The sequence below is a fragment of the Leptosomus discolor genome, chromosome 1 (assembly GCF_034619465.1).
Source record: "Leptosomus discolor isolate bLepDis1 chromosome 1, bLepDis1.hap2, whole genome shotgun sequence".
Lineage (NCBI taxonomy): Eukaryota > Metazoa > Chordata > Aves > Leptosomiformes > Leptosomidae > Leptosomus > Leptosomus discolor.
The window spans coordinates 125,812,077-125,839,537 of NC_141391.1; the positions used below are offsets into that span (position 1 = coordinate 125,812,077).

A 27,461-nucleotide genomic window follows, 5' to 3' on the forward strand; every position below is an offset into this window, starting at 1 on the left:
TTAAACATTTTGAAATGGGCAGTCATACTCTGTCATCCTGCAGACAATGAATTTCCACTGACGATCCCTGTGTGAAAGAGAGAGGAGAGAGATATTAGTGAGCCAGAACTGCAGAAGATAAGATTATGCAAGTAAGAATAACTTTATACCAGGTATTGTGGCAACAAAAAACATCTCTCTGCCATTAGCTGACTTTCATCTGAGTGCTTTGTGTTTTTATGGGCAGGAAGGAGATTAAGCATGTCTGATAGTTATAATTCCTTCACATTCCCTTACAAGGTAAGAAAATCAGCTCTTTGAATAATTAGGTCTCTGAGTATCCTTTAGAAGACAATGACTCTTGATGGTGATCAATCCTAAATTGACTTTGAATCAGTCACCAAGAGAAAAAAGATGGTTCTGTCAGAAGTTATTGTTGTGAGATATATTGCTCAGGAATGTGTACAAAGTAAAATACATGGGTGATTTTCAAGACATTTCTAAGTGGGGTGTTACCCACAGAGCCAAATTCACTCTTTTGTCTTTTTTTCTTTCCACTACCAGGTCTTCTAGCTAATGTCCTTTATTAAAGATGTGGAGTAGTCGATAGTGAAATTAAATTCACTTCTCATCCTTGATCTCCACAAGTCACATGTGAGTCAGAGTAATGTTTATGAGTGTAAGGAGAGTTTATGCTCTTCCTGGTTTGTAATTGGATGTCTGTATTCTCTATCAGGAGAGTGATACAGTACCTGCTAACAATTGTTAGTAGGAAGCATGGCTGGAGCAGCAGGATTCAACAGTGGAGGCCAGCCAGGAATTTAATGTAGAATAGCTGCAACAGGCTGCAAATTTCCACCTTAGCTTATTGTGCATTAAATTTTCCCTTGACAAAAAGGCATGAGTTCAGAGGATCAAAAGCTCCTGCTGTGGAGCAAATGTTCAATTTTGGCTGCTTGGTACTGGCCAACAGGAGTTTAGATCTAAAATACAGTCCTTGCAGACCACAGCCATTGTTTAAGTTGGTAATGGGTAGTACCCTGAGGTGTCTGAAAGGTTGGATTCTGCTGATAGTGATCTCCTAAACCTGAGGCATGGGACAGGTAATGCTGCTGGGGAGGTTCAATAGGAGCTTCCTTTACAAGACCTCTGCACAGTCCTGGTTTTCTGGTGGCTGCTCCAAACAGTGAGGGAACTGGTGCAGAACCTGCTGCCTCTCAGGGATGTGTGGAGGCACCTGAGTCCAGATTTCAGTGTTAACTGCTCTTACATGGTTTCGTTGACTGGGTGACTCTATCCTGGAATAAGATTAATTTTACTTTTGAGGTGTCTCATTTCAGATTTCATTAACTGAGTTCTTTTAATTGGAAATTTGCTATGCTACTTCACCAGTTTATGCTGAGTGTTGTTTGAAACCGAGTCTATCTCATACTCATCAGCAGGTCTGTGTTTAGTTATATAGTGTTTATTTTTTTGTTTCTTTAGGCCTTTCCTAGATTTTTTAAAATTGTGATTTCCTCATAAAACTGTTACCAAAGGTTAATGAAATGCAAGATTAATTTTTCAGTTTATTTTAGGAAGTCCTCATTTGGACTACATGTATGCTCTGCAAAGACAGTTATTACTCTTTTGGTCAGTAAGCTACCCAGAGAGACCAAAAAACCAGATGACTCATCTGTGGATTAACAGGTTTATATGGGTCAAAATTAAGGTCTGCTAAACTGGCACCCATTGTCCGAGAGACTTTTAGCTCAAAAGCTGAAGTCAAGTAATTTTTCTAATCAGGGTATTGTAAAGTTGAAAGTCACGTTCTTTAAAATAAATATATTTTATTTACCTGAATTAAGAACATGTTTTAAAATATTAGAATTATTTCCGAAGTTGTAATTTAAGCTTGAACTTGCAGATACTTTAGCATATATGCACATGATTGATGGCCAATAGGTTTATGCATTTAATTAATGTGTTAATTGATCTTTTTTTGCATTACTTGTGTTTGAAGCTAAGCATATACATCCACCTTTTCAGGATGCAGGCAATTACTTTGCACCACTGGTGCTGTGTGTTTAATTCAGCAGTTATCGGCCAGTTTGTAGATGGCTTACAAGTTTTTCAACGGGGGGGTGCATATCCTGTCAAGAATTGCTGTATGTGGCGTACTCTGGAATACAGATCCTTTACAGTTCCTTAACACCAGTTTATAGGTCCCCCTCAAATTGCTAATTTCATGCATTTTCTTTGGCTTGGGGAGTCGCTATTGAGTTGTCACTTTTACTCTCCAGCTGCCGTGTGCTGTCAGATTTGAATTTTTGACACTATAGGGAAAATATCTTTTATCTCCAACTATCGCCAAATAATCTGTTTCAAATTCAGTTAAAAAAATTCTAGGAATTCCTATTCATATTGAGTTTGACAAAATCCTCTTTCTTTGGTCATATGAAACTTATCAAGGACCTAAAATACCTTATAATTTAGCTCAGCTGAGGTCGGTAGATACCCAGCTTGTCCAGGCATTTCAAATGTACTTACTGCTGGGATATCTGGGTGTTGATCTGTCTTTCAGTGATGTCTGAACAGTTAAGAAATTACCAGCTATTCAGATCACCCAAATAAATGGAGCAGAGAATGGTTTTGTAAAAGTAATGAGCTTATGACAGTCTGCCTGTGCTATTTTTATACTGTGCAGTGAAGGGCAAGCTGTGGCACCCACCAAGCACGTCGGTAATCCCCACATCCCTGTCCAAGCTACTCACTGCAGGTTGGGCTGTGAATGCTCTGGTGGTGCTCTCTGGACTTGAGAGCCTGACCCAACCAGACCACAGCCCCATAACAAGGCTCCATGAGGGAACCATGCCATCATCACTTGGCATGTTTCAGATCTCAGGCTGAAGCTATTTTGAACCTATGTTGGTTTTTGGGTTAGGGTTTTTTTTTGGTTGTTTGGGGGCTTTATTTAAATTTTGGAATCTGTTTTGCCAAGGGTTTACAATGTCTATGTGGGCAGTTTCAGTCATCGTCTCCTTCTCTGAAATTTGACTGTATCAGTCTGTCTAACAAAAGATACTGCCTTTCCCTGCAGATATTCCCTTACTTACAACCATAGGTCATCCTGTCTGCACCACCACACTCCTGAATGTGCTCACAGAGATACTTCAGGCCTCTCCTAATTCTTTCCAGCTGCTTTGGTCTTGCTTTATAGACAATTGTTTCCTCCTTTTGATCCATTTAAAATGGGACTGAAAAATGTAAGTATTATCCACTTCTAAAGTCTGTTCTCCACAGATAAGCAGTTAAAACCTCTGATGATGGCCAGCAACTTCTTCATTCATTACTGGTACACAGGCAGGGAAACTCACAGAGTGATTTCAGAAAAGGAGGTGGGGATACCACCTTTCTAAACTTTCTACAGCTTTTCCCAGAGGCATTATGTGCTCTCTCAAATATCTGTGTATCACCAGTGACCTCAGTGATACAATGTCTTAGGGAATAGGAAGGGGAGATATGGTTTCTGCAAGTCTATTCAAAAAGTCTAAAAATACCTGTTTGAAGTGATTAGGAAAGCTTAAACCAAAATACCTTCAGAGGCTTTTTTTGTGCCTCTCATTAGCTCAAGAACATTGCCCATCTTGGGCTAAATAGTGTGGACACAAGTTCAATGTGGTTGAAAATGAAAAGCGGTCTCAAATCATCAGCATGTTTACACAGACGAGCTGCATGTGTGCGTGCTCCTGGTAGGCTGAGACTCAGAATAGCTTTTTCTGCTTGTATTCTGCCTCATTCAGCTGCAAAGAACCGTTTAGGATGACAATCTTTGCTGACATTTGAGAATATACCACTGAGGGGAGTTACAGCATGAATCTGAATTGTGAACTGGTATAGCAGGAATTTTTTTCACTTCATATGCTAGGCAGCAGAAGTTGGTTTTAGTCATTCTGGAAGCTGGGGGCCATAAAGTTCATTGGCACAGAAAAGTTTCCTAGATTGCAATTCATAAAATGTTTTCTCTGTAACACCTGCTACTATTGCAGGTTAATCTTTGCTGTGACAGCAGCGGTAGGACAAAAGTGTTGGTGACTTCTTCCCTTTCCAACCACTGTGGTCCCATGACCTGTGAAGATTTGTACTCCTGATGTACATCCCCATGATGCTGCCTCTGCTCCTGGCCAGTCCCCCCACTGCCACCCCGTTCTGAAGACTCTGTTAAGCCTTCAGCAGTCACAGACCAAAATCTGCTCAGAGGCATCTGTTACCTCAACTGCTCTGTTTTCCAGGCTCATCCTTGTGATTCCTGTCTTTTACCCTGGTCCACATCCGATGGAGGCTGGAATCCAGCTGCAAGGGAGCGCACTGTCTGCATTACCGCCCCTAATCTCTGCCATGGCCATGAGGAACAAGGATTAAGAACAGTACTGGGGAATATTTAAGAGAAAAAACCCACAACAGGGATGTCCCTTGCAATCTTGTAAATTCTTTATCTAAAGAGTTAAATAGATACCTTTGAGTCGATTAACTATGAAAGTTACTCTTCCACTTGTAGGAACAATTTGCAGACATGGCTTCCATTTGGTAATAAACAGGCTAAAGAATATTAGCCAGAAAATTACTTATGGACCTGCAGCAGTCTGACAATATGTTATCATTTCTGGAAAAGCCTCCTTATTTTAGGTAATCTTTTGGCTGAGGGATCCCTAGTGAACTATGGCAAGCTGAGTGCATCACAATGACAAACAAAAGCACCTTGGGTCCTTTGAGTGTTATTAGAGGCAACTTGAAATGTTGATGTTTAAACTCCCACTTTTGTCTTCTCTCCCTCCTTCTCCTGTAGCCAGTCTTGGCAGCGATAGGCCAGTGCAGCACACCTTGCCTTGCTGTCTGCGCGGTGTTTGACAAAAAATGCTCTAATATACTGGACTGAGATGTCTGATGAAAAACATCAGCAAAGAAATAGCTCACAGTTGATGCATTAGAGGTCAGCTGGAGAAGAAAGAATCATGGTTGCTCACCCACAGTCAGGTTTCAGTGACTGCTTAAGTCTCCTTAAACCTGCTCTGTTAGGATCTCTGTAGCTCTAGGCAGACAGCACTGTGGGGATTATGTTAAGTCCAAATTTTAAAACTTTGCAGTTCTGAGTAGTAAAGAGGGAGAGATGCTTCTTTTTAACTGAGCAAAGCAATTATGAATCCATTTGCATGACTGCAACTTCGCTAGCCATAGGGCATCACTCAAGCATATTAGCAAATGTTAAGTAATGACCAAGACTGATCAAGAAAATGTAGTTAACTCATTTTCTGGAAATGGGTCAAGGTGCCCTGCATTGCCTTAATTCCTGGTGTGGCCTCAAATCTGTTAGAATTGTGTTGCAATGGATTGGTCAGTTTACAGCATTCACATTGCAGTTTGTATGGTCTTATCTTTGCATGCTGGCAGATTCCCCCCTTCTCTGCAAAGAAAAGTGGGCCAAAGTAAGGCCCTAATTGCCTGAAAGGACAGAGTGTTCAGGCTCAGTTCTTACTTAGTTAGAGGAAACATGCTCCAGCTAGAGGTAGGCGAGAAACTGTGCTGAAGACCTATTACACTTTGCAGAGCTCAGATTTAGCCAAGCCTACCATTGCTGTATTTTTCACTACTCAGATGGACATGGCTGTGCATGAAGATGCCCTGTTCCTGGTACACCACCCTGCACAATTAGCCACATGCACTGTGAACTTTGGTCCTTGGAAGTACTGACTTGATGCTGAGTGCCACAGCAGATGATGTGTAGCCAATGCACTGTTTGGGGGAAATAGAAAAGGGAAAGGAAGACCTTTTACCTTCCCTTTTTTTTTTTTTTTTTTGAAAATAGTTGAAATAGATGAAAATCAAACCTGTCCACAGCAGAGAAAGTTGTGGTTGCCCCACGGATGTAATAGTCATAAGTGTACATCATCATGTCCATATCTTCTCCATAGTGTCCTGGATATTCTGTTGTTAACCTTTACATTAAGGAAAAAGAATAGAAAGTCTGGTTGACTGAATGCAACTCAAATAGTAGATTTTTCCTGCTTCTTTGAAAGTTCTTGTTCCTTCACAGCACCACAACATGTATTCTTGCCTAAGAGACTGCCTTTCTCTTCTACACAACTAATTCGTGTAGCTATTTCAATAAATTTCAGTAAGTTTAGAACAGTTAAGAGCAAGTTGGAGTATTATATGTATATACGTCTGCAGCTCTGGGATAAAAGTAGCCTGAACAAGAATGTAAAGCTTGTCTTCTGCTTACTTTTTATTGCAGGGATTTGCTTTGGCCTCTTGTGAGTCTGTTTGGTTTGCTGCTGTAGACTGCTGTAAATTTTGCCAAGTCAAATAACTAAAAGCATTTATCCATTTATGAATTATATTAAATATATGTAGCAATTATTACATTCCTCTTTGTTGTTTCCACTTTCTGTCTAATTTATAATGTACAAATATGGGCCTGGGCAATATTTGTGCAGTGTGTTTTATCTAAGAAGCTCAAAGTGCTTCTGCACTTACTAATCAAATTATGGTTGCTGCTTCCCTGGGAAATAGGGAAGTAATACTGTACTTGGTTTTACAGATAATGAACAGATGCAGGAAGGGGCTGGGACCTTGACCAGTACTTTATGTCAGCATTATGTCAGAGGTCAGGAATGGAAACCTGGCACTCAGTCTTTCCTGTATTACACCATTTTATGTGGGAGATGCTAGTGGAGTTGTGTCAGCTTCACTCCAAAACAGCACAGGGAAGCATTAGGTTCCTGGTAAGGGAGATGCTGTTCCCCGTGGAAATGGATGGCTAAGCTGCTATTGAGACTAGCAGGGTTAAGATGCCTTTACAGAAATCCTGACAGCTATTTTTCTGACTTAATTCATCCCAGCAGCAGTACTTGAATGACACTTGAAGGTGATCCTAGCACATCCCAGCCAAGCACTCATGTATGTTGACATTTTGTTAACTCAGTGGAGTGTGAGCACAAGCTTAAGTATTTTACTCACTAGGAATTGTTGGGGTGGTTTTAAGTTTTTAAAATGAGATGCTTTGGGGATATTTGGAGCCCAAACCTGTAACTGATGGAGTACTCAGAAACTGAAAGTTTACCTGAGAACTGAGGGACTCTGAAATATTACACAGAAATCAAGGCCTCAAGGAGATTTTTTTGCGTACATGAGTCTCCCATCAGTGAATATATGGATCTGAATCTGGGAACTTGAGAATATTTCTGGATCAATAGCCAGAGGCCAAGAGAAACTGGGGCTACATCTGTGCTATTAAATTAAACAACACCAGAGAATGTGTCTGGGCATTATAACTTGATTGCCTAGACATGTAAATTATTAAAACAGCCCCTGGGACAGTTTTAGCCCAGACCAACTAGCACAGTCTCAGCAGATACCTCAAAGACACAGTTTGTAAGTTAACACACGGTAGGTACCATTCCCAACAGACAGAATGTGGACACCCTGTTTTGGAAGCTAAGAAAGCTTAATGGCATGTCTGCTCCCTCTGCCAGAAGACAGTCCCCATATTTAGTTTACTAATTTGGAGCCTGAGTGTCTGATAGCACATCTTCAAAGATTCCTGGGTCATAACAAGTTTTTAAAATGTGGCATGAAGACCAGCTATAGACCAGGATTTCATTTTGCATTGCTCCATCAGCTCCAGGTTTTGGGACTTCTTTGGGCTACTATTATGAGGAAAACACTAAGATGTGTGTTTATATATGTTCCACCAAATGTGTTTCATAACATCTGTTTGGCATTCAGCAAGGAAAATGTTCTGTAATCTTCACAAGCAGTATGTGCTGGGCAGATGAGACTGTGCAAAACACAAGGTTAAAAAGCTGCTTTCAGCTCTACTCAGAGACAGAACTGAGAGTCAGTTCTTTGAACTTGTTTCATGAGCCTTTCAGTTGAAAAGTAAATCTGATGACAAGCTCCTGAACTACTGTGAAGGGTCTTGCAGACCTTTTGCAGAAGCAGGGAGTGTTATTCTGAAGTGAATGGATACAGTAGGGAGCCTTCATTTAGCTTCCCTCTCTTTTCTTTCTGCCTGCTGTCAGGCAGGCAGACTCCTCCCTCTCTACTATCTTCTCCACATTACCATTCAGCCTCTTAAGGCTCCTCCACTAAGAAATGTTCAAAAATAAAATATATGCAATTACTGAAAGGAAATTATTTGGGGACTTGAGCCGCTCTGAAGTTTGTCTTGTTACATAGACAAATGCCTACTGACTCCTTTTGTTCTGAAGAGAAAAATTATAAATAGTGGTGTGACAGCAGTGTTCAAGTTCACTTGGGTCTGTATGGTCTGTCTGTCTAATTCAGTTTTCTTGGATGTTTGCTGTACTCATTTATGAAACTGTTCCCTTAAGCCCAAGCATCTCAAGGTCATCTGGATTGCCTTGTATCCTTTAGAAGGAAATGCAATCGGTTGTCCGTATAGCAGAGCTCTGTGATGTTACCCAGGTCTTCTCTATTACCCCCAGTTTTGGAATCCTGGGGGTAAGTCGCACAAAATGTACCTGCACTGCAAGATGCTCTAGTGTTGAATGAGTAGGCGTGTTTGCTACGTGATTTTCTCATTATGGAGAAGGGTCTTTTAACTCAGCCATTAAGGGTCTTCTCAAAGTGGTCTGCCCAGCACAGGACAGTGGTTCCCTCAGCATTTGTTGTAGCTTGGTGTGTAACGTTATTATCAAGTGCTTAACTGAAAATATTAGATGTTTTACTCTCTAATGCGTAGCAACTGTGTGCCAACTGTGAACCAGCTATGAGGTCCCTACAGACAGGTAATTTATTTACAAACGTATGGCAACGTATGGTTTATACCTGAGAGGAGTCATGAAACAAGTGAGAGACACTTTTTGCCCTAGTTGGTGAGGGTTTGTCTGCCCACACAACTCTGGACTCCCAAGCAATCCAAGCCCAAGGGCAAGAGCCATTTGGGAAGAGCCGTCCACAGTAACCTGTATGAGGGCCCTGTAAGCACTTTTGGCATTGACCTCTTAGCTGGGGCTAAAACTGGGCTAGGGGAGCAGTGAGACTCTTGGGAATTGCCAAGTGCTGAGACAAAGTTGCTGCTGCTGTTTGGGATGATCTAAGGCCTCTAGGACCAAACTGTGGTGCTTGTGGTGCCTGAGAAAGGGAAAGTCCTGGAACATATAAGGGAAGGCCCTAGAAGAGAGGCTTGCAAAGCAGCTGTGAGAGGACCTGTGTTATACTGTTTGTAGGACCTAGGCACTGGAGAAATTTGGTACCAAACAAAACCTGAGGAGGCAGAGGATCTGTGTAAGGGCTAGCAGGGTGCATTTAGTGGGATCGTTTACTAAACCCAGATGTACACATAGGTGTTAAATTTTGGGAAGGACTCATAGGGAAGAAAATAGTAATGTGAGACCTTTAGCAAGAGGTAGTCTTTTCAGTCCATATGGTCCATTTGCAAGAATGAATACAGAAAACAGAGGAATTCTGGTTCAGCTTTGCAAATCCATTTCGGGTTAGTATCAGGTGTATGATATTTGGACACAAGAGACTTTGAGCACTAGTGGCATGTCAAGAGAGGAGAAAGCAGGTAATTCTACATTAAAGACTGGGAAAGAAAAGCTTGTGAGAAGGTTTGTAAGTGGTTTGGCATGTGTATGGGAGAACAGGAAAACCTGACAGAAAAAGCTGTTTTCATAATGAAGTTTTTAGCTGGTATAGAGTTGATGTGGGATGGTTTATCTTCTGACTGGTTTGCATCACTCCACCCATCCCCGTGTTTTTCTAATATACTTTACTATAATCCTATAAATCTTGCTCAGGGTAGGACATGTATTGAAAAAAGGCATTAAATCTTTAACAGGATTACTGTTGTTATTATTTTAGTATGAAACTAGTAATGTTTTTTTTTCCGTGGTGAAGACTACTATGTTAGAGATTAGTAGAAAACACAGGGTTACTCATATAGCATGGAGAAGAATGGTTTGTACTAATCAACAGTGATCCCTAGCACTCTTTCAATGATTGACTTCAGAAATAGTTATTATGAGTCTATTTTTTACCAATAAGAAGATCGAGTTGCACCAATGGCCTTATTAGTATTGTACAGCCTGCCCCGCAGAGAAGTAAATGGGAACTGTGGGTGTGCCTTACTTTAGGATGCCAAGCAGAATAAAGAAATTAGTCTTTTAAAATATCAGAGACAGTCGGTGGTAGACCTCATGGTTTCCTGCTCCAACTGTTGAATATACTTGTACCTTGCTAGTAAGTATGTTGTTTTGGAGTGCCTTACACTTTTCACTTCTTGTGCGATCACAGTGCTAACAAGATGAATGGCTTCTCTTTAACCTTCATTTTCTTTTTTGCTGCTCAACCCTTCGGCTAACAATGCCACAGCCAAAAGAAGGAGCTGTTCCATTTCAAGAGGAAAACATAAGCTTTGACATGAACTTTCTGTCCTTTGAGGACAAGGAGTGTACCCTGAATGGCCTTATTGTTTCAGATGCTATTTGCAAGTGCTTCAAGAATATGTAGAATTTTGTTTCAAGAGCCATGATCCTGCATGTTACATTCAGTGAACATGGGAATTATATGCCTCTTTAATCAATCTCAATTCTTTCTCCAGCTGGAAGACAGTGGTCATCACCTTTTAAAAAGCATACTATGCTGAAAAGCCAAAGAAGATCTTAGTAAACTTTCTACAAAAATTCCTGCGAGTGCTTCCAGCACAGATCCCAGATTGCTGGGCTGTCAGGGAACTAGAGGTGTTCTGGAGCTGCTCTGGAGATCAGCAGTTTTCTCATGTGGCCATGTCACATGCGTTTTGGGCTTGAGTTCAGGCTCCAAGGTCTGAGATCACAGATTCACCTAGACACATCACTGCTCTTTCCACTCTGTTGTAGTGAAAACCACAAACTCTCACAGGGTTGGGGAGACACAAGGCCAACACAGTGAGACCGCAGTTCTTGGAGGCCTACACAACCTAGTGCAATACAGATCCAAGCAGCAGCAGTGAGCTCAGGGCACCTTATGCCTGTTCCTCAAGAAAAGATATGTCTGAATAATGTTAGCCAGCTTTCCAATATTAAGCAAATGTGTTTCTCCTAAGATGTCTCTGGAAGATGGTCCTGGAGAGTGAACTGTAAGGTTGTATTTGGTGGGATATTAAAAAAAATAAGTGAAATACCTTTTCTTTTTCCTAAAAAAAAAAAAGAAAGGGGAAGGGGAATTGAGTTGCCTGGAAGTGCATTCTGAGTTCATCTCTTGGATTTATATCTCTGCTGTTGGTAGTCTCTGAGAAATGTGCATAGGATCTCATCAGTTTCAATATGGCTTTGGTGGCAAGTTGAGTTAAAAAAACAAGTAAGTTCTTTAAGCCCCATAACTCTTGGAAAATGTAATTGTTGCCTGGACAATGTCACCGTGACAGAGAGCAGCCACAGCCACAGCTCCAGACAGACCTTCTGGCACTTGGACTGCTAGTTGTTTGGAGAGGGGAAACCACCATAAACAGTCTGTGCAGACTTGGGGCTGCTCTGTGACATGTGTTTGCTTTTGAGAGTATGGAGTCAAGCTTTCAATTTCCTGGCAAAGAGAAAAATCTGAGCTCTAAAGGGACCACTTAGTAACAGCGTCTCTGCATCTGCAATAGATTTGCTTCCTTTATGGTTCAAATCAGCACAGTTTATTTTACTGTGGTAGCATTCTCTAGCCAGGTAAAATAATGGGAGTGTTTCTGCCTCCTGTGAGGAATGTTAATTATTTTCAGTATGGTAAAAATGTGCAGAATCCATGACAAGACTTGACACAGTGAGGAAGGAAACAAAGTACTCATAAAAAAAAAAGATTAAAAATAGCAAGTGCAAAACTATGAGACTGGAAAAGATTAGTCTATTTTCAATATGGGCTTACCACACAGGTAAAACTGGGAATTAATGATGAGAGGATGAGCTGTGAAACAGAACTGCTGTGCTTTAAGAGTAAGGATATAGATGCTACCAAGCAAAGTCCTTAAGCATGTATTTGGCTTTAATCGTGTTCTTAAGTTAAGCAAAATGTTTAAGTGTGGGTTTCAGTCAGCATGATGGTGTCGTGAATAAATATTCCAATAAGTAGTAGCAGGACTTGAAGAACACAGGAATGACCAAAACCAGATCAAATCCTAACAAACCATTTGCATGGCTTATTTACATGGGGAAAATACGTCTTTATTCATTGTAGGGAAGACCAGCTCACTTCAGGAGGAATGTAGTCCTGAAGAGGAAGAGCCCAGAGAAACCCTGCGTCAGGATCAGCTGTCATATGGCTTTTGTATTTGCCAGAAAGCCCTGTATGGAGACAACTAGAAGAAGAAAGGATCAAATACCCAAGGTGAGAGATCATTTAAAACAAAGAGTTTTGTTATGCCTCAGTATCGTCAGTTTTCTTAAAAATGTCTTTCTGCCCGTATTTTGTTTCATAATGAAGGATTCATTGCACATTAAAATTCAAGGCTGCTGAGAATTTCTGCAATGTGGATTGTCTTTGAATATGAATTTTCCTATGTGTTGTGCATCATCCATGAGGCACCACAGTCGTTGCATATTTCCATGGTATTACTTTTCCATATAGTACATATAGTAATAGATGACACTGCATGAATTGAAGCTGCTTCAACCAAGAAATAGGAGTCAGCAGCGTGTTAGTAGCCATTTTTCCACAGTTTGTTGACAGCTAGTTTCTGGAACAGAATAAATACCACTATAGGTTGGGGCAGTAACTGTAATAAATAATGATGCTGTATACACACACACATTTTTATTGTGTCTTATATGCATATACATTTTGAGGTCCTACCCATGGTAGCCCAGAACTGCTTTGCAGATTGTTTGGAAAACACATTCTCTCTGTCAAATGCATCTTAAACAGAGTGCAAGATACAGGCCAGAAGTGTGATGTGTGAACAAGGTTTTGTGACAATAACTTGGAAATGCCAATGGAAGTGAAGCTGTGAGTCAGATCTCCTGGGCTTAGGGAATGGGAATTTTATTTGCTGTACGCTGAAGTTTAAGAATACAGACAAGTCACATCTGTAGTATTAAAAGTGGGTCCAAAGCATGGGGTTTTGTGCTACCGCATTGGAGTTCATGTTGCTTATATGTTAGCATAACAACTGACACTCTGTCAGACACTGTCTAGGCAGGGTAAAGGGAATAAACAGAAAAGAAACCATTTGCAGCAGGCAGTAGGTGGGAGACCACTGTTTGGAGAGGAGAGTTTAGCTGCATGGTGTGGGCCCTCCAGCAGTCCTCCTATTTGGGATCACAGGATACCTGGCGGAAAAGGACCCCAACGGGTCTCTAGTACAGCCACCTGCTCAAAGCAGGGTCAACCACGAGGTCAGACTAGGTTGCTCAGGGCTTTATTCAGTCAAGTCTTGAAAACCTCCAAAGATGGAGCCTACACAGCCTCACCAGGCAACCTGCTCTACTTTCTTACTGTCCTAATAGAGGAAAAGGTTTTCTTTATATCCCTCTGAACAGCAATTCTGCCCTCAAGCATATCAGCTGTTGCCCTCAGTTTGATGTCATATGCAAACTTGGTGGGAGTGTGCTCTGTTGCCTCCTCAAGGTCATTGATAAAGAAGGTAAGTGGGATGGGTCCCAGGGTAGACCATTAGATACAGTGCTCCACTCGTAATGGCCATCCAGGTGGGGTGTCACCCTTTAAGCACTACTCTCTGAGCCTGTTAAACCACCAGGTTTTTACCCATCTAGTTGTCTGTCCATCCAGACCATAACATCCTAAGTTGGACTGTATGTAGACAGAGCTTCTATCTATCTACCTTGCTAATTCCAAAGGCAGAATGAGACCTTGGAAGAAATATATTGTGAGGAGGATCTTCAAGACAGTAAGGTCAAACAAGACTCTCAAGTAGAAGCAACTGTATGAGAGACTGTCCAGGTTGAGAGTGGAGGTGTCAAGTTAGGCCAGTAGCTTGAACAGAATGAACGGGGCTCCAGATAGAGTGACTGAGCGTGGTAATACAGGGTACAAAATGGTTTTATAATGAATCTATAATCATATACTATACACCAGAAGCTTTTCACAAGCCAGTTGACAGGTCTTCCCAGAGGTTTTAGAGGTGTCCCCTCCCAGAATAAGGTGAGCACATGGGATTTCTACTCTGCTTATAGGGAGAAACACTTCACTTCCCTTTGAAATGCTGCCTTTTCTGCATGGAAAGACAGTAGCAGCTGAACTGCATAAGTCATTCTTTTCCAAGCATCTAAATGGCGTGTTGTCACTGTTGGAATCAGAAGGGCATCTGTGTACAGCTGAGATGGAAACGCAAAACATCAGTAACTCCAAACATTTGCATTAGGATTTGCATTACTCTGAACGGCAATTTGCAAGGCAGAGACAAAGCTGTTCCCAGTTGTCAAGACGACGACATCTGAAGGAAGCAGAACTGTCAACAACAAAAGAGGTCAGAGTAGATTTCTGTTGTCTCTCTGAAAATACGTGCAATATTAAAGGAGTAAGAGAGACTGGAAGAAATGCTTAAAAGTTAGAGTGAGTTTCCCTCAGAGGGAAGAGCCTGGGCAGGTATGTAAATAAACTGCCAGGTAGAGAACATCCGTAGGCAGTGTAGGCTGGAAAGGGGGCAGAAGACTGTTCAAAGACTTTGTTACAGAGTTCCTGTCATTTAAAATCTTTAAAAATAATAGTAAAACCCCATTTCGTTTCCTCCTGGATGGAAGGAGACTGAAGGATGCAAAGTAAGGCACTGCTGTGTGTTTGGCCAGTAGCCAGCCAGCAGGACCAATGGACATGTAAATAGCCTGTATGGATCTCAATGGACAGTTTACTTCAAAGCTGATTTCTGGAAACAAAGATTCAAGCACAGATTTTTTTTTTTCTCCTATTTTAATTTTTTTTTTTTTTTTTTTTTTAAGTGCAGGTGGGTTATTCTTTGTATTAGGGAGAATAACTGGATTAATAGCCCTGAAACATAAGATAATGAGTTTGTTACACAAAATGGACAGGAGCAATATGAGCTTTCTCTACACAGTCTTCTGTCTCAATGTAGAGAAGCCACACCCGGGGACACAGGGAAGCTTGGGATGTGTAGCTCATTCTTCCATAGCCTCTGTGAGGTTGCCAGCACTAGTTGTGTTGAGGTGAGGCCACCTTTGGTTTAGGTTTGGACTATGATCAGTAGCTCATTTTGACTTTGGTCTTTAAATAACCTTGAGAGAGGGAGGAAGTTTTATGCACTACAAATACAAAAATTCCCAAGTTGTCAGCCAGAGGATATTTTTTTTTTCTGGGATAACTGGCAGTAAGTTCACTCCTGCAAGTCATTGTGGCACAGTAGTGTAGCACAGAGATGCTCTTACTCCTGCAAATGTGCTGGATTTATAGTGGGAGCTATACCACCACCTTTGAAATGCCGTTCCACTTTGGAGACTTTTGTCATGGTTTCCAGCATAGCTAGGCTGCCACTGGTACCCAGACCTGTTCATTTAGGGGTAGCTACTGCTGTAGCTGTGCCCTCATTCTCTTCCCTTTGCCATAGATCCTCAGGAGTTCTGTTATCAGGCTGGAAATAACTTGCTTAATCCCATAAAACACAGTTAATTTTTTCTCAGACAAGATATGGGCCAAGTGGCCAAAGACATTTATAGGGACTGCTGGGGAAAAGAGGCCAACGGGTTTGGTTTCTGCTTGAACTCACCAGCATGAATACGGGCATCTCCGGCTATAGCGGCAGCAGTAAAATTGCCATTCACGGTCAAGAACAGATGGAAAATACTGGCTCTGGAAACCGGCCACCAGCCCATTGTTTGAGCAGGTTTGATACCTAATAAAGAAGAGGAAGAAGAGAACACATAAGGAAAACATGATATTAAATTCCCTGATAATTTCAAGCATGTCTGAAAAGAGCATTAAAAATTTTGATTCAGGGTGGAAGCTAAGGGTTTGGCTGTGTAGAAGCACTGTATGTACAGGCTGTGTATTGAGTAACCATTCTGTATAAGAAAGCGGCAGCAGTTAGCTAATAATGTCTTAACATTTATGTTGCACTTAAATCTATTTAAACTGTTTTTAAGTATTTAATCATTCCAGTATTCTAGTCAGACAAGAAGATTGTTCTGGCGTTGACATTCTCAACTGTTTACAAGTCATGAGACTGACTTCAAAATAGTCCATTAATACTTTTATCTTTGACTATTGCTATTTGAGCATTTGAAGTTCACTGGAGTAATTTTATCAACTGCTTCTCTACAAAAAAGAAGCATTAGAAACTCTTCAATAAGAGAAGTTCAGCAATTTCTTTTATTTCATTTCTTTCTCAATTACCTGTCTCCAGGAGAAGGCAGACTTAATTAAAAACATTATAGGCTTGTGATGAAATCATGATTTGATAACAATCACATGAGGAAAACTGAGATTCAGATGTTCTGAAATTATAAGACTCGCATAAATTTTATGACTGGAAAAAAGAAAAGAAAAGAAAAGAAAAATCTGCTGCTTCATGCTTTCTGTGTACTTGGGAATTCTATCATACACATAAATCACTGCCTTCAAGTAGAATAGACCTGGTCTCTAAGCATGCAAATATATGCTTCTCTTTCTGCATACCCTACAAGCATCTGGACACTGATACCCAAAGTAATTCAAGCGATAATCGGTTTGAATACCTTGTTTCTTGGACACTAAAGAAAAGGAGGGCTCTCAAAACAGACAGCTCATTAACTCAGCTATTGAGTGCTCATTCTCTCAAGTGCCCTCCTAGTCTCATTGTTTTCCTATTGGAGAAAATTACAGGAATTCAGTTTCTTCAATTTCCTTTCCTTTTCTTTCTTTTTCGTTGATCAAGGAAAACTGGCAGCCTAGAGCTGTAGCAAACGTTCCTTGTGATACCATAAAATCAAATATGTTGATATATCCAAAAGACACTTTTAGAAGTAACTTTATCCTTCCGTCTTTGAACCAGAGGTCTCTTCCATATGTCCCTTCCACTGTGTGCTGTTGTTCAGACAAGAACATTTACAAGATTATTTATATTTGTTTGCATCCCTACGTCTCCCACGTAGCTGGGGCCACACATACTTGCTGTGCTTTGTGAGACTCTTTCAAGGACCTTCAGAGTTAAGCAATGATGGGGACTCTTGAGTTGCTATGGTATCACACCAAGTAAGGGAGTTTGGCTCTCGCTCAGAGGATTTCAGCAGGACTTTGATAGGAAGTTGCTCTGTTTTTTTGGCACATAGGCCATGGGAACATATGGCTAAGACTCTGTGTAAACATATTGGGTAGCTGCAGATGATTGGTGTTATCCCGATGGAAGAAAGGTTGATACACAGAAATATAGGGAGTGGTTGTACCTGTTGCAAGATGAGTGTTAATCTATGTAAAGTACAACCAAACTTGTGTGTCTCTGTCTTCTGCCTCTCTCCCTTCCCAGTGACATGCATTTCCACTACTCAAGTCTTTGTGCCCCTCTGAGATTTTGTAAATCTTTTGCACAGGTGCAGTAACAGGAGCATTTTGTTCCTCCTTTCCCTTTGCACTTCCTCTCAGAGGCTTGACATTACTCTGCAATTTCCTTTCCCCACTGATCAGCATCTGATATTCCTGCCCATATTTGTCTTTGCAGGAGTTCCTTCCTTCTCTTTTTCTCTCCCCACCTGCTCACATTCAGTCTGGGAACTCCTGCCCTCTTTCTCACTTTCTTTGCCCTACAACAGGTTTTATTTTCTTGACACCTCTACTGATATAGTCCAATTTTGATGAAAAGATTCATTTTGAGAGAGGGGTCACTGATAGACCCTTCTCTCTATAGTGGATTGGAAAAAATCTAGGTAACATAACACTCCTGTGTTTACATGCGTACATATTTGGGCACCAAACTTTAGGAAGGTTTGATTATTTTTGATCCTGATTCTATCTTCACATGAAAAATTTGTTTAAAAAAAATACTTGGAGTTGCCTTAAAAATTAATTTCTTAGATGGAGAGCATAACTGGATGTAAGTCATGTCTTATAATTAAATTGCCATTTTATTTTAAAAACATTCAAAGTAAAATTTGAAATATATCTTTAAGCTCATATTCACTTCTCCCTCTCTACTTCTGTCTCATACACAAAGTCCTACAACCTGTTATTCAAGCTCAATATTTGTTTCAGTGAAAGATAGTAGTGACATTGAAGTACTTTTCTTTAGCTTTCAGATAAGATTTTTTCCCTGATCTTTCTAATTTTCAAATTGAATCCAGATATTCCTCCAAAAATGAAGAGATGTTCTCAGAAATCGGAGTGCTTATTCGTGAGCTCCTATAAAATATTTTCTTCTTTTTCCTTTTCCCAGTTGGCCTCTTTCCTAAAAGCAGAAAGCATTTCTTCAAGGGAAACAAACAACAACCCCTTTCCACACACCTATTTAGTCAGATGCTCTATGCACTACTCTGAGGATTTCTTCTTTCTCTGTTGAATTCACTACTCCTATCACAGCAAATCCTCCAAACCAGTATAGTGAATAAAAACTATTGACTCAGGACTTTTGATTTACGGCCAAGTAAAAAAAATGCCTTTTTCACTAGACCCACTCTGTAACACTTTTATTACAGAGGGTAATTCAGTATTCAGAGTTAAGGTCACTGGATTCTCCTCACTCATGAAATCCTAAAATTGCCAAGAAGAGAGGAAGATACCTCTTAGCAGGTGAATGCAGAAGACGATGAGAAACCAGATGGGACTGTGTGGGATTAAACTTGGCAATGGATAGGTTGTTTTGTTTTTCTAGTTGGCTCAAGTTATGATGCATGAAGAGTGGCCTTTTGGATCTGGTACTGGGAGAAGAGGAGGTGAGCTAGCTGGTAGGTGGGGGAACGGGAAGATTGGTGGTGGTGAGGGTCAGGTTGGGAAGTTGAATGGGAAGTTGCCCTTCCCTTCCCTTATTTACATCTGTTGGAAATGACTGCAGTGTTTCATAGAAAGTAAGTAAACTATACAGCCTTATTTTGGGTGGAGTTTTGTGTAGCAGCAGGGATAGGCTAGCTGAGACTTTCCATGTCCTTATGCAATTGCTGCGGAAAGCCTCTCCTTTGCTGAACCTTCTTCTGAACTGGGTAACGAGTGTTGTACAGATGAGTTCTGTCATGGCAAGCAACCAAGTGTGCATCCATGTTATTAATTTTGTTCAGGTCAGGACTGCTTTCCATGTTCACTGGTGAGCTTTTATCTGTGAGAGCAAACTAGAGCTGGTTTGAAACAAACCCACTCAAAAAGCATATGTAGATTTTGGGTCCATGCATGAACTGTTTCTCCCTACAGATCCACTTAAATTGTGCCACATTGTTTGCGGACATTGATGTAGCCTCAGCGACCAAGTGTGTACCTCATTGACTCAACAGTTGCCTGCCAGGCTGAAAAGAAATACTGCTTGAACAGTGTAATTGTTTTGAGCAACAGCACCAATTGTGGTGACACTTCCTAATTATGCCTACATGTTATTTTTGCTCTGTGCTAGACAAAGCCACACAGTGTTATGCCCCATCTAATGCTGGTGCTGTGTTGTAAACCTCTCTCCAAGGCCTCCTGTCCCTCAGATATGTCAGGAATTAGCCTGAGCCGCATGTTGTCCTGAGGATGACAACCCAAAGAGGAAGCCTGTTCACTGCAAATCCACTCAGGGAAGCCCAAGGCAAGATGCAGTAAGTGGTGCTGTCGGAGCCTGTGTTGACCCCCTGCCACACTGACGGGGTAGCACCCCTTGAAGCTCTGTGGAAAGGTACGGAATCTGGCACACAGCTCAGTAGTCACTGAGTCATGCTGCATTAAGGGCGATTTGCTTGTTATAACAGGATAACCTGAGAGAGTCATTCTTTGTACTTCAAAAAAATCCTACTGCTTTTCTGTAGAGCAGATGGCTCCTGTAAAACTTGCATCATTAATTAATTTGTCAGACGTGGCAAACTGACCCAATAGAAAATAACGCTGTGTGCTTTCATCTGCAGTCCTCACTGGAGTACATACAGAGAGAGGTGGCCTAAGCTTAGGCAGCCAGTAAGACCACGGTTAGAGTGTGGGAGGCATTTTTAATGAGACATTAGACACCCTGTTTTCCTGGAGTGTTGTTTCACCAAAACCCATGACTTTCAATATGCAAAACTTAATTTCCTTTTGGTACAGCTGTGGAGGGGAGGCCCTGTCCTGCTCTCCTGAGCAAGCTATTTCTGTGGAGTGTCCTCCTCTGTGTAGTTTGGTTAGTCGCATGATGAAAGCTAATTTAATGGTCAGTCTGTTACAGAGGAGTGGGAAGAGATAAGTGGCAGAGGGCTGGCTCGGGACACTTGAAACACTGGCACTCAGATGAAGGGAATGACTTTTCTGTGTTTGATTAGGCCGTGCCAGTCTCCAATGGCCACTTCTACAAGGAGTCTCCACTATCTGTTGTGGGCTGGTGAGACATATCCTCGTGAATTCCATGTGCCAAAGGCAACCTCACTATCATCTTCAGCTATCTTTTTCTTTCATTTTGGAGTCAGTAATGACTTTCCTTCTCCTCTCTGCCCAAAGGGAAGGCAAAGCCCTAATCACCCTGTTGGTTTCTTCCTGACAGATGCTGATGAGGCCTCCCGATCTACAGAAACAGCCCTCTTCTCCTCAGATGCTCCCACTGGACTCAGTCCATTGCAGCTGTCCTAAAAGCTTGTAGCAGTATCCCTTTAACATAAACCTAGGGCTGTGAAGAAAATTAACTTGTTTGTGTAGATAGCACAAATGGGAACATTTTGAAAAGGCAGCTTGATTATCGGGTTTGGGTTATACAGCCTCAGATTTCAGACCTGGGATTGGTCAGAGACTGAGAACAAAAACAGTTCCTTGCAGATGTACTGGGGTGTGCTGCCAGTGCCTGAACAGGAGGCTCCTGCAGACACTTCCTTTGTTCGTGAGTCTGTCTTTGTGCCCAGTTTTGTGGGAAATAGGCTTGTGTGCCTACTTGAAGGATCAGTGTGTATGTTTGTGCGCTTAAGGCAAAGGAGAGTGAGAATGGGAGTGGGGAGGGAGAATCTAGGTACCTGTTTTTTCCAAGTCCCATCCAAACACTTTCTCAGAATTCTAAACAAGGAAAAGAGGCAATAAACATACATTAAATACCAGTTGGCTGGAAATGTTTCTGCTTTGTGCTTTATGGGTAACTGGGAGTAGATTGGGGATATGGCATGTTTCCATCTGTATTATGTGGTGTAAAACAAACATTTTCTCCTGGAAGGAAGAGTTGCTTGTCTTTCACTTGCAAGCTTTTGTTCATTTGTTTGTGTGATCCCTGTCCTTTGGTACGATCATTTTCAGACAAGAAAAATAGTTTTTCTTAAGTACCTTGTTCAAAGACTGGTCTGTAGAGACAAGTCTGGGGTATTCAGTGAAGAAGAGTCTCACCTGCAATCACTAAGACCTTACCTTTTCTTAGGTGGTGAAATATTTACCTAAGGTCAAACTTCCTCCGGTACAAATGGAGCTAAGAACATAAGCTTTATTCTGTCTGAAAAGGCAGGATTCCTTGAGATGTTGCAGCATATGAATCATTAGAAGGACAGTGTAGAATCAGGGGATGTCCTGAAGACTTTTCCCTACTCCAGACATGAGTATTTTGGTGACAAGTGGCATCCCTCAGGGATCCACGCTGGCACCAGTGCTGTTCAATATCTTCATCAATGACATAGACGGTGGGATTGAGTGCACTGTCAGCAAGTTTGCAGATGACACCAAGCTGAGTGATGTGGTTGACATGCCTGAGGGACAGGATGCCATCCAGAAGGTGGATGACATCCAGACGGACAAGCTTCAGAAGTGGGCCCGTGTGAACCTCATGAGGTTCAACAAGGCCAAGTGCAAGGTCCTGCGCCTGGGTCGGGACAACCCCTGGTATCAGTACAGGCTGGGGGATGAAGGGATTGAGAGCAGCCCTGCGGAGAAGGACTTGGGGGTGCTGGTGGAAGAAAAGCTGGACATGAGTCAGCAATGTGCACTCACAGCCCAGAAGGCCAACTGTGTCCTGGGGTGCATCAAAAGCAGTGTGGCCAGCAGGTTGAGGGAGGTGATTCTGCCCCTCTACTCTGCTCTGGCGAGACCCCACCTACAGTGCTGTGTTCAGCTTTGGGGCCTCCAGCACAAGAAGGACATGGACCTGCTCGAACAGGTCCAGAGGAGGGCCACAATGATGATCAGGAGGCTGGATCAGCTTCCCTATGAGGACAGGCTGAGAGAGTTGGGGTTGATCAGCCTGGAGAAGAGAAGGCTCCAGGGAGACCTTACAGCGGCCTTCCAGTACTTAAAGGGGGTTTATAAGAAAGGTAGGGACAATCTTTTTAGCAAGACTTGTTGTGATAGGACAAGGAGTAATGTTTTTAAACTAAAAGAGAGTAGATTTAGACTGGATATAAGGGAGACATTTTTTAAAATGAGAGTGGTGAGACACTGGAACAGGTTGTTCTACCGTGGGAGATGGTAGAATCCCCATCCCTGGAAACATTCAAGGTCAGGTTGGACAGGGCTCTGAGCAACCTGATCTAGCTAAAGGTGTGCCTTCCCATGGCAGGGGGGTTGGACTAGATGACCTTTAAGATCCCTTCCAACCCAAACTATTCTATGATTCTGTTTCCAAATTACCCAGGAACAGATTCTTCTCCCAGTATTGAATAAAATCTTGGTTAGCAGATAACCTCTGCAGGAGTAAGGTGTTGGGACAGATTCAACAAAGTCTTTGTACATGTACTTAACTTTAAACATATTCACAGATTAATGAAGCTGAGAAGGCATCCCTGGTCATCGCCAAATTTTTTCCTATGAATCTTGTAAAATGTTCACAGATTTCTCGTGTCCATTCAGGAAAACACAAAAGAACATGCTTTCTTCAGAAATGTATGTATATATATGCTTAACTTCAGGGATGCATTTATTAAGCAAAGCACCTATAGTTAGATATATTCTGAAATGCCAGTAGGTAATTCTAGGCAACTGTCAGAGGTGACTGGCCTTCATGAGTCTGCTTCTGGGGAGAGCTGGAATGCCACAGAAAGGAGGTTTTAGAGTACCTGTTTCTCTCCATTGACCCTGAAAGGGGGCAGAGGTCATAAACTAGGCATTGTGTTTAGATGCCTAATGTGTATCTGTGTAATTTCCTTCTTTCTATTGAATAATTTTTTTCATATCTGTAAGATGCAAAGTGTTACAGGTTTAATCCTAGGGTTCTGTACCTAGTGTTAGGAAGCAAACTTACCTAAACCAGCTCTGCCAGTGGTTCTCTCCTGCCCTCCAGTCCCCCAACTGTCCCACCTGTATGCTGCTCACATCCATTTCTGCCATTCCCGCCCCCCCCCCCCCCCCCCGCCCCCCCCTAGTGCTAATGGCCAAAGAAAAGAATGAGTGGAGGCTCGCTCTTCTCTCTGCTTTATATCCCCACTTCATTTTCTTTCTAAAGCTTTTCTTGGTTTCTTGTCTCTTCTCAAGAAACCTCTCTTGGGTTTGTCTCTGTTGTGCAGCTGCACAACAGTCAGGAATGGTGATTTGTGAAATGCCATAAACAACATTTGTCAGAGGTCATTTTTTGGTATTTCTGCCAGACTAGAGTTTCTGGGATGTGTCTGAGAAACTGGAGAGAATTCAGAGGATAGCTGTGTGTATGATCAGCGCTTGCTTAGGACTGTTGGAATATAAAACTTCCAAAGGAGAACTAGAAGAACAGAGATGTGTTTGGCCTGAAAGCAAAAGCATGGGTGAAGGTGCATAGGTGAGGGAAAGGCATAGCTGCTACCTATTAATAAGTTAAAGAGATTTTTACGAAGGATGAAGTGTGCTTGTTCTCATTACTCAGTGAAGGCAGGGCAAGGAATAAAAAGCCTCAATTATGGTAGAGGACATATAGCTTAAATTTTTGGAAAAACTTGGCGGCTTTGTAGTTATTGGTGGTACAAGCCATTGAATCTCCCCGGATGTGATGTGCGAGGTGAAATGAAATACCCCGTGAGGCAGGGATGAAGAGGGAATATTACAGTCCATCCTGTACAGATGGGGAATGGACTAGCGAGTCCAGCAGAGTGCTGTGTCAGCTGACATGAGGATGATGTATTGCTCACCAACAGATTGATTTGTCAGGAGATCAGCAGGGAAACAGAAGTGGCCAAACAGGAACTAGTGGTACAGATCATGACTCCTGTTTGTGGTCCTACTTAATTACTGAGTGAATCTCTTTAGAAATAGGGATGGCTCCAAATAGCACTGAAGAGAGGGAGAAGAGAGCGGCAGCTATGAGAAGTAAGACTGCCAAGAGAGAAGGTGCGGGATTGTCAAAGGACCCACAGGCTTCATCTGTGCCGTCACATTAATTTGTGGTTTGAGTTTGCACTCAGACACTCCAGGCTGGCTGCCTGCTGGCCCACACTTTCACTCCAGTCTGGGATGAGCCTGCTGGGTTCTTGGGCAGCAGCGTCTGGCCACAGTGAGGGATGTGCTGGCTTACAGCACGCCTCTCTCCATGAAGCACTGTAGATACAACCAGCTCAGCCCCGGATGCAGGAAACTGCAGAACACAGCCAGGTGCAGCTAGCTAAGATTTATGGAAACAGCCCAAGCAATTAGTAGCCCAAGTTCACCTTTACAAAAGGGTATGTGTTCCCTAATGACTTTGGTGTATTCCCCCCCTCCCCCAAAAAACAGATAAAGAAGGAGATCCATGCAGAGAAGATAGAGAGATGTAAGGATGTTGGACTGGAAAGGTGAGCTAGGGTAGAAATAACTAAAATAACTCCAAATGCTAGGAAAGAGAGTGAAACAGAGTTAAACACATTAAAGAGGGGTTGGAAAAGAAATACATTTGGAGAAAAGATAGGGGATAGGGTTGGCAATAGGAAAAAACGTAGGCAAGAAAAGACAAAGTGGAAAGTTTTTTTTAAAAGATGAAGAAAACGAGATTCAGGTACTACACTGTGGATGTAGTCATGCTAAGCATGCGCAGCATGGGGATGAATATGGCCCCACGGTTAGATAGCAGAAGAAAACGTTCTGTATAGACTTACAAAGTACCCTGTTTGTGAGAAGTGAACTTGAGCAATTGCTGCCAGGGATTTTTAGAAAGAGAATAATAATTTTGAACAACAGAAAGGTCTAATTCAAAATTACTGTGCAATAAGTACAAATTGCATCAATGTATGAAAAATGAAGAAGTTATACGGGATTATCACAGTGTCTTCTTTCTGCCTGTTTTGCAGCCCTCCCCCTTTCTTTTCAGTTCTTATCCCAAAATTAAGTATAGGGTCAATCTTTTTTTTCCTTAGCAATTGCATCAGCCATAGGCATGCATCACGTGGTAACTGAAAGAGTGTGAATAATTCAGAACAAAATTTTGAATCATTTAAAAAGCAGAGGCTTCACATTTCATTGCTAACCTGTTCCCAGATAACATGAAATTTACAAAAAACACATTGCAATTTCTGGAACAAACCCATTTCAACTATTTGAAAATATTCTTGCATTCGTTTCATTCTGTCCAAAGAACGTTTCAAACTCGGTATTTTTGAAAATTGTGTTTCACGTTTCATGAAAAAATCAGAAGATAATTAAGTACTGGGTATGTGCTGCCTAAACATGAAACACCATTTACAGAAATTATTGTGTCCATAAAGTGTGATCACCTTTGCCTCTAAGGTTGGTGGAAAATTTAATGTTTAGTTAACCAAAACTGACTGTATTAGGGAATTAACATGATCTTCTGCTAGCATTATCATGCATATATAATATATATGCCACCATCATCATTCGTTAGTGTGGATTCTTGGCTCCTGTAGTACCAGCATGACTAGAAAACAGCCTTTGACTGTGCCTAAGCCAAAAAGCTTAGCAACAAAAACAGAAAGAGAAAAGCCAGTGCAGTACAGAGATTTCTTTTTTTTCTAGTGATAAGAGCAGGAGGACAGAATGAAGAGTTTTACAGTGTGTTTCAGTGTGTGGCCTTTCAAGAGGGACTTTATCCTCTCCTCACGGGAGGTTGATGCCTCATTTTCCTCATCTGTGAAACAACAATAGCAAGACCAGACCGCTCAGCAGCTGAGGTTGTGAGTGATCAAACGACACGGCGTTTCTAAAGCACGCTGAGACCCTCCAGCAAGAAATTGCTACAGAGAAGGCAAATGTGATGCTGATCACCTCACACACATGCACAGTGATTAATGAGTCTCAGGCAGTTGTTCAGGGCAGTGAAGCCACTGGTTATGATGGCATTAATATGCTTTTGCATTGCTCTGACCGCACTATTAGCACCCGCATTCCACAGGGGGTATCAGGGCTGTGCCCTCCAGGTACAGTTGGGAGTATCCTACCATTCAGTTCCTGCCCTGTTGATCTCTTCCCACCAGCACTCTGTCGGCTCACCGAGGCTCTGGGCTGCTGGCATGCAGGCATAGTTCCACAGTCTGTCGGAGCCTTCCTTCTTGTTGAAAACACTCCTGACGGCCACAATCACCTGCCCGTGTGGGCACTGGAAGTTGAAACCCTGCCGGTACGCATTGGCCCATTCATCATTATCTCCATAGTTATAGGGACCGTAGGAATAGTCACCACCGTACTGGCCCCATGCCACGGTCACCAGAGGAAGAAACACACAGAGAAGGACGAGGTCCATCCTGATGATGTTCCTGGCTTAGAAATGCCTCACTGGTTTGTTGGGCTGGCCCTTTTATATTGTCTCTAACATTTGGCTTCCAGATGTTATGCTTCCAGATCCAAGTGCAATGTGTCATTGCTTAGCAAACCCTTCTCTGAGTTACAGACGCGTCCAATTACTTTTAAGGTGGAATTCTGCAAGTACATAAGTCTGCAGGCCATAAGAGCAGGGTCTTCCCACCACCACAAGCCATCTGTGATCCCTTGCTGCAGAGCTACTGTATAAAGCAAGATATACATTGTAGTACAACTGTCACAGACATCCCACTTTTATCCTCAAGACAGCAGTTAAGTTTGAAAACTACTTCATTTGAAATTAAAGCTCTCTTTGAAGTTGCCGCTTTCTATCATTAGTAACATGCAACAAAATGTGATTATGTGTGTGTGTCCCCACCCTCTTTTCCCTCAATATGTGTGACATGATTCTGCCAGTTCCTAGAAAGAACGGATTTGGGCAAGATGGGGGAATTCACTGCTCCTATTGTAAAAGATCCTTTAGACATTTTGGTTTGGTTGGAGGGCAGGTGGAGCCCGAATGACTGTGACTCCAGCTTGGCGTGGAAACAGCTCACCCTGAGAAGTAGAGCATCGTCATCTTCCATGCAGAACTGATTTTGGTATGACTGTATGTGAGCACTGTAAAACTATGGATTTGGCAGATGTTTTACTGTGAGGATAAAGCACAGGGAAATCACTGCAAAGGATCCAGAGACTGTTTCTTGCTGCAAGTTTCTCTTCCACTTTCTTCATTACCCATTTTCCCCATTTGGGCCATGCACACACACACACACACA

At 42.0% G+C, this 27,461-nt stretch overlaps 1 protein-coding gene across 1 annotated transcript; it reads right to left on the reverse strand.

The window, feature by feature from the left end:
- DPT (dermatopontin) lies at positions 1 to 26,626 on the reverse strand. The gene is made up of 4 exons (XM_009956222.2): positions 26,325 to 26,626; positions 15,680 to 15,805; positions 5,844 to 5,951; positions 1 to 67 (listed from the first exon to the last, which is right to left on the reverse strand). The coding sequence occupies exons 1-4, from the start codon at positions 26,624 to 26,626 to the stop codon at positions 1 to 3; spliced, it is 603 nt and encodes a 200-aa protein (XP_009954524.1).
- Between the last annotated feature and the right edge of the window lie 835 nt (positions 26,627 to 27,461).

What these genes read in the sequence shown, in the direction of transcription:
- DPT (XM_009956222.2), bottom strand. Translation starts at nt 26,626, where the DNA reads ATGGACCTCGTCCTTCTCTGTGTGTTTCTTCCTCTGGTGACCGTGGCA. An exon ending in AACAGGGCAGGAACTGAATG is followed by an intron (nt 15,806 to 26,324) that starts GTAGGATACTCC and finishes CTTCTTTATTAG; the next exon opens with GTATCAAACCTGCTCAAACA. An exon ending in ACTTTCTCTGCTGTGGACAG is followed by an intron (nt 68 to 5,843) that starts GTTTGATTTTCA and finishes TCTTTCACACAG; the next exon opens with GGATCGTCAGTGGAAATTCA.